This window comes from Trachymyrmex septentrionalis, unplaced genomic scaffold, assembly GCF_001594115.1.
Source record: "Trachymyrmex septentrionalis isolate Tsep2-gDNA-1 unplaced genomic scaffold, Tsep1.0 scaffold159, whole genome shotgun sequence".
Taxonomy (NCBI): Eukaryota; Metazoa; Arthropoda; class Insecta; order Hymenoptera; family Formicidae; genus Trachymyrmex; species Trachymyrmex septentrionalis.
The window spans coordinates 121,721-129,699 of NW_017304747.1; the positions used below are offsets into that span (position 1 = coordinate 121,721).

The window sequence follows — 7,979 nt, forward strand, 5'->3', positions numbered from 1 at the left end:
ATGGCAGTAAGTATCTTAGAATATTAGGTAATATTATCAATTTTTCGTTTGCTAAAACACCCGCGATTACTTCTTCAGCAACATATTCCGGTTCAAGCATTGGTATCAATCTGTTTGAAGGTTATTTATTATAAAGTATTGTATGTAAATAATTGAATAATTGTCTTTCCATTAATTTTTTTAACATTATATTTTTTAACATTATATTTTCACGAACCTAGGTTTCACTCCCTTGAACATTCCCGTATTAATGAGGTAGGGACAAACTAAAGTCATATGAATTCCTTCGTATCCATGCATCTTAAAATACAGTGATAATAAAATAATAATTAGTAATGTATGTAGGTGAGGGATGTGTAAGAATGATAATACGAAATTATTCACTCGATAATTATAGTCTTACATACTTTGAGTTCGGTGAAGAGACTCTCGTGACATCCAATGGCCGCGAACTTTGTCGCAGAATAATCTGTACACTTGTAAATTCCTAAAAGTCCAGCAACACTCGCTATTGTCACAATGTGACCATGATTATTTTTTATCATATCTTTCAAAAATGACTTTGTAATCTGTAAAATAATGCTGATAAAATATAAAAATTGAAAGTAGTATAACAACTTTTGCAAAAAACTTAAAAAAACGTAAATTTCTTTAAATACTCACCCAATAATGTGACAAAATATTCACTTTAAAAGTTTGTTCAATTTCGCAATCGGGCAATTCCATAAAAGTCTTCCCGTATACGTACCCAGCATTATTTACTAACAGACTTACCTATAGAAACATTTATTTATTTAATAAATTTTATTACTTTTTTCTAATTAAGTATTTAAAAACTACCTAAATAGCTAAATGCAGTGCGTCTTACATATTGTCGAAAATCGTTGCAGCAATTTTGATATTTAGTACTAAGACATAATTATGTCTGTCTTGTTAAACTTAATTCTAATTTTAATTCTAATAATAAATTGACAGTAATTGATGATAACATATTAATATCAATTAACCCATTAAAGCCCATGCCTAATACAACGCTAAACTGAATATATGTTTCATAGCATAAGCGAAAAAAAACCCGTATTTTTTCGTTTTGCAAAATTGATTGTTCAAACAATAATTATTTAAACAAATTGTTGACAAATGTCCATTTTTTTAAACTAAAAGTGTCATTCTATGTTCAAAAACAAGAAATTTTTATTCTATTTTTTTGATCCTGTGCATTGTTTATGCAAAAAATTGTTATAAACGATTTGCATGCGCAAAATCGGCTTCTGCTCTGGATATTGCATATTGTTTTTTGATTTTCCGGATTTGATCACTCGTCTTTTCTCTCATTTCTAGATGGCTTATGTCCATGAGTCCCCTTGTCTCTCACTGAACTCGGGATGTTTTTTTAGACTCACAGTAAAAAAGCACCCCGAGTTCAGTGAGAGGCGAGAAGACTCACGGTAAAAAGGCACTTTTGTATTGTCAATTTGTCATCCGTCCAATTAATAGCATATTCACAGTAAATCGATAGTAATTTGAAAGCAACTGCTTTATCATCAATGTGCTATCCATGGCCAATAACATGTTTGCAGTAACATGATGGCAACATTTACCAAATTATAAATGTTATATATGCTAGTAATATATTAACAAAACATACTGTGCCAGTTCATGCTACGCATTATAAATATTTCATAATAACACCGACAACATTTAAGAGCTAATAAAGAATAATAAATTTACTAATCCTTTTGAGAGGTATTTTTTCGAAGATATTGTATATACGAAGATATATACTAATACCAGAAAGTTTGTAGGTTATCATAGTGACTTTGTCCACTACTAATACTAATGTTTCGTGAATCTTATTATTTACTTCATCAGGGTACACTGACAAGAGCGCACTGACACCAAGCTGCTCCTCCGGGGAATTCCCTTTATATAGACGCTGTTGAGGAGAGCGAAAATATGGAGAGGAAGGGAGGAGAGGCACTTTCTTGGTTTGTCAGGAGAGCAGTCTTCCATATCCTACTTACGTTAACCTGAATCTCTGTTCAAATCAAATTGTCTGAATATTTCTGTATTTATAGAACCTCTCTATACTTCCTTGGAAAATATGATATAGCTATTATAGCTGTAATAGTTAGCCGTTTTATTAAATTATATTTTGTATCCTGTCTCAATGCTGTTCTGTCAATGCTGATTGTATGATTTCAGCATTTTGTTGATGTTCCTTTATGTGCATATTGACTATTCTTCCGGTTTCATCGATGTATACTTTCCCGTAAGAGCAGAATATTTTGTATACTCTTGTAGAACTGAGTGTTCAATTTTTGGATTTCACAGGGTTTGCTCGATTTTCCTTGGAGGCTTGAAAATGGTTCAAATATTAAGTTTGTTCAAAATCCTGATTCGGTCAGTTATTTCTTTTACATATGGAAGATTAGAAAAGCTGTATAATATGTCTGTAAATATGTTTATAATTTATTTCTATATATTATAATATAATACATTGCGCTTTGAATTGTGATCTGCAAAGACGGAGGGGTTAATATTAATAATAACGGAAGCAGCTCCGATAACCTTGACCTTGACATATGTTATCAAGATCATGATTCTGAGTAACCAACAGGTTTTAGCCGTCGCTCGTCCTTCGATAAAAAGTTATCAACAAAAAAGGTTTGAAAAAAATAACGATTTATTCCTGCTTTATACAATATTAAAAGCTATTCTATACCTTTCCTTGCTTATGTAAGGACTTTCTACGCAAAACAACTCTCACCCTCCTTCCTCTGCTTTATAAAGCAATGAATTTATTTGAAAAATAGTAAATTTGTTTGTAAAGTAGTGAATTTGTTTGTAAAGCAGTGAATTTGTGTTTTTAAAACAGTGATTCAGTGTTTCTCTAAAGTTGACCTTCAGGAGCGCACGACTCTCACCCCTCCTCCCCCTTGCTTTAGGAGCACACGATTCTCACCTTCGACTCTCATCCCTCCTCCCCTCTGTTTCAGGACCTCACGACTTTCACCTCCGATTCTCACCCCTCTTCCCCCCTGCTTTAGGGGCGCACGACTCCCATTTTCGACTCTCACCCCTTTTCCGCCTGCAAAGGGGCGTATGACCCAATATACTATACTATTTCACATGATTATATTGTTTATTTGTTTGGTATTGCGTTTGTATTTACCAATTTTGATCGTACAGTCTTACTCAGTTCTTCAAACAGGAATCATACAGTTGCTACTTCTCATTCTGAATATATTTGTACAAGTGATAGTATATATTAATTGTATTGTGCATCTTCATGAATTTTTGCACTTAACGTATAATTTGGTTTGATGAAATATTTGATAAGTAAAAAAATAATTCTTAAAAATAACTTATTTAATTAAATAAATGGAAGTGTTCAATGTTCGAAATGTGAAAATATCTTAATATATCCAAATGATGTATATGAAAATTTAATTTTGCTGTAGTCATATGTATTATAAAACTATACATGGAAGAAAACGACAACGAAAAAAATATGTAACTTTAAAATAAGTATATACATAGTACATGGTTTTCTAAAGCTCATTTGAATATAATAATAATATATCGATTTATTGCTTATTTTGTAATATTGTAATTAGAATATCACGACAATCACTTATGTGTAGTGCATTGAATTAGCGATCCAACTGTCGTTTGGACGAATTTTTGTAGAGAGGTAAATTAATATTTATATATGTTCATATTTATATTATGTAAATGTATTTTTGTTCTTTTTTATAGTTGCTATGTAATTGGTTAAAAAATGAACAATAAATTGGCGGACCAGGCAAAATTGTGGAAATAGATGAAGTCAAAATTGGAAAAAGAAAGTTTAATAAAGATCGTATTTTGAAAGAACAGTAGATATTTGGTGGTATTGAACGTGAAAATAAAAATGTTTTCATTATATCTGTGGAAAATCGACGTTCTAAAATATTAATACCAACTAATTCAAAAACACATTGCTCAAGAGTCAATCATTCATGGTGATTGTTGGCGTGGATATGATGTTCTATGAAATGAAAGCTATATTCATTGAGTGGTTAATCATTCCGAAAATTTTGTAGATCCAAATGCAGGGACTTATACACAAAATATTGAGAGATTGTGGGAATTACGTGCTAATATTCCACGTTTTGGTACAAGAGAGTATCGTTATGAACATTATGTAGCTGAATTTTAAAAAAATTATATACTTTTGACAAACGTATTGAACGTTTTTTCGAAATAATAAGCGAATTGTATCTGTTAAAATCGTTAGCTAATTCTACATCGATATTCAGTGTTCATTTAACATTATTGTCATTTACTGATACAATATTTTTCAATATTTAGCAGAAATAAAACGTTATTTTTTCAAACTTTTTTGTTAATAACTTTTTAACGACGGCTAGAACTTGTTGGAGGTTACTCAGGGTCATGACCTTGACAACATATGTTAAGATCAAGGTTATCGGCTGCTCCGTTACTATTAATATTTATCGACGGAAGTTATTTACTTGGTTATTCAACGAAGAGAATTAAGATTTCTCAATTAAGAAGTAGGGATATGCTCATCTTTTGTCGAACGCAGCGACCATCTCCAACATGTGTGGATTGGAATATTGTTCATGAAAATTATATGGTATTGCTGATAATGGTTTAAAGTAAACCGAAACGTTCAAGAAATTTATCAACAATTATTGTTATCAACAAGTAAAATTATAGTGAATATATTTTATGTATTGTGCTCCAAGTACCGCGCTGTGTATGCTCTTATTGCCCGCTAATTAATATTTATTATTGTTAGAAAAGCTTCTTTTGTTTAACTCTTCCTGTGATTCTTGTATGTCTTGAGTTCTTTGTCCTGCTCCTATGTTTGCTAATTGTTTTATTCACATTTTTCTCATTGTATCCGTTCGGTTGTAAGGTTTGTTTAGAGTAGTCGAGTTCTGTCTGTAAATTCTTTATCAGAGATACTCAATGCTCTATACCCAAATAAGTGGATTGCCAATTGCTTTTGTGCTGAGTGGTGGTGTGACTCGACATGTAGGTATAATTCATTAGTGTGTGTTAGCTTCCTGTATAGTTAATAGCCCAGGGTATTGTCAGCCTTTTTTTTGTGACAAGAACATCCAGGAAAGGAAGTTTACTATTCTCTTCTATGTCCATGGTGAATCGGAGATGTATTGAGATTGGTTGTTGAAAAAATAAGACGATCAACAAACCAGAAGTTTTAATTTAACTAAGGAAAGGACTCCACAAATTTAAAATAATAAAAGTAATAAAGACTCTGTGAGAGTCAACGCAGTTATTATTGCGAATATCTTATAATTATTTAGTTTATTCCATTCACCTTGATGTAGTTTTGATGAGCGAATACAATAGAATTAACGTTTCGACGTCATTTTCGAAAAACAAAACCTGCAGAGTAGCAGTAAAATTTCTTAATATTAATTAATAATTTATATATTCCCCCCTTAATTTATATATCTGCATATTCATCATAAAGCCTAACCCAACGCAAAATTATAGTGCTTAAACCGCCCCAACAAGGGTTGGCTTAGAAGCCGGGCCTACTGTGAAGCGCGGAGACTTTTGGATCAAGTGTACCAGGAGTACCTTAAGACTTCTTGGAGTTGGAGTCACTCAGCCGAGGACGTATTGTCTCCACCACCTTCGCCACCACTGGTTTTGCCGAATACTTTACCTGTTAACCAAGATACGTTAAATGCGATATCTCCCCCTTTTCCTTCACCTCCCCCTCGATCTCCGTCACCCGGACGCTCTGATGGAGCGAATCTTCCCTGACATCCCACCTCCAACCCTCGACTCTTCCATTCAATCCATCCTTTCATCACCATTATTACTGGCTGACTCGATCTCGAGCATAGAGTTCCTGGAAGAGTTTCCCGTTTTTCCGTGAAACGAATTCTTTATTCATCCCGATGATTCGTTTGAGTCCTTAATTAACCGATTTCTACATGCAACACAATCTCTCCCATCAGATGCCTATATAATCGATTATTTTGATCCACAAGAAATTCGAAATGCCATAACTGGCTAGCTATCTCACGTTCACATCCCAATATTCCTCCCGTTATCATCCATCCCTTATCTCGTTACCATAAATTTCTTTTATAATCTTTTCCCTCATTCCTCCGTTGTAATTCACGAAATGAACTAATTCCTGTATCGCCTCTCCGTTCACACACATGGCAGACTCACGTTCGCCCATGATTTAACTTTGACAAAAAAACTAATCTTTTATGTAATTAATTAGCAATTCTGCTTAATGATTTAAGCTACCAACCGCGTTTCGCAATGTACAACAGCTCATAGTAATTAATTATAAAAATAAATACAATAAGATGAATTAAAAATACAAGATTATTCAAGAGAGAATACTAGCTTATTCTTATAACATGTTAAAATAATAGCTACTAATGCAGATGCAACTGATAATGTACAACTTTTGTTAAAAGGCTAGATTTTTCTTATAGTCGCAAACACAGATATGTTTACTTTTAAAATATTGTATATTATAATATATAATATTAAGAAATTTTTTGTTTAATAATAAACTATACTTTTAATATGACGTGCTTCAATCTCTATTTATTTTAGAATCGTAAGACCTCGTACCGATTCCCACCTCTCGTCAGAGGTCGCGTCATATGGTCCGGTCCCGAGTTATAAGGATTAAATGTAAAATGTTTGAAAGTTAGGCTAAACAATTACAAAACATAAATAATAAAAAGCATACAGCCACAACAATAGATGTTAATGCAAGTCATATATTTAAAATTCACAAATAAATAAGTAGACGTTTCGGTCAAGATTTGACCATCATCAGTACACACAAGATGACAAAAAATGAAGATCTTACAAACTAGAAACTAATTAATACTAGTCGGAAGATGTTATAGTAATATTAAATTAAAATTATTATACATAAAAATGTTACTTATTCCGGGTCTTATTTATGAGTTTTCGTGCCATAAGATACGTGGCTTTGTTTCATTACAATTTTCAGATTAATTTCCGTGAACTTATGATATTGATATTAGTAGTAAGCTTTGGTATTAGTGTAAAGGAAAACAATTTTTTGTAGAACTTGGAAATTCCGTATTTTTACACGAAGTTGCGCAGCGCTTCTTAACAGGAATTGTAACAGAGTATTATATCAGAAGATTTAAACATTACTCAACTCTCTTGATCTCTTTTCATGGTGCCGGTCAAGCCGTCCCTTTTTTCGACAGTAAAAATATTCCGTTAGCATACTTTATTGAGGAAGCAAAATCTATGTTGCCTGTGGAAGCTAAATCTCAATTTACAAAAATTGGGCGAAGTTCGCCGAACAATTCGAGATCAAGATTTTGACAATGTATCTCAACTAACAAAATATCTAGAGCAAGTTTATGGTCCATTAAAAAATATTTATTAGTTGCAAGGAGAATTAGGTAATATCTATCAAAAGAACGAGGAAGATGTAGTTACTTATGCGAATAGAGTTAAAATCCTGGGGAAATAAATATTCCCCAGAAGCACATAAAGATTCAGGAAATTTTCTCCCTAATCAAGATATTAAATCACTATTAAAGAAGGATATGTGTAAATGTTTCATTAGAGAGCTAAAACCGAAGATCGAACACAAAATAGCGAGAAATTTAAACGTTTAAGAAATCGTAGCTGATGCTTTGAGAATAGAATGGAAGCTACACTCAATGACAGATTTATGACAGAGGCACAGTAACATAACATGTAAAATACCAGATACTAATAAATTACACGAAATGTGTCAAATTTACTATAAGGAGAGGCATTCGGTTTCTAATTGCAGGAACTAATTTAGGAACTGAAATGTTAATATATCAAATTTGTAAAAAACGTTGGCATAGCGCCGATAAATATCGACTTCGTGACCCTCGTGCTCAACGATCTGTTAATGTATATATATATATATATATATATATATA

General features: G+C 32.4%; 1 protein-coding gene across 1 annotated transcript in view; it reads right to left on the reverse strand.

The window, feature by feature from the left end:
* LOC108745917 (estradiol 17-beta-dehydrogenase 11-like) overlaps positions 1 to 7,979 on the reverse strand; it is a 50,144-nt gene that overhangs the window by 768 nt on the left and 41,397 nt on the right. The window contains exons 4-7 of the mRNA XM_018482338.1: positions 664 to 774; positions 408 to 569; positions 218 to 300; positions 1 to 110 (exon numbers count right to left, since the gene is read on the reverse strand). Of these exons, the coding sequence (XP_018337840.1) occupies positions 1 to 110; positions 218 to 300; positions 408 to 569; positions 664 to 774 (466 nt within the window). The remainder of the gene's footprint in view (positions 111 to 217; positions 301 to 407; positions 570 to 663; positions 775 to 7,979) is intronic.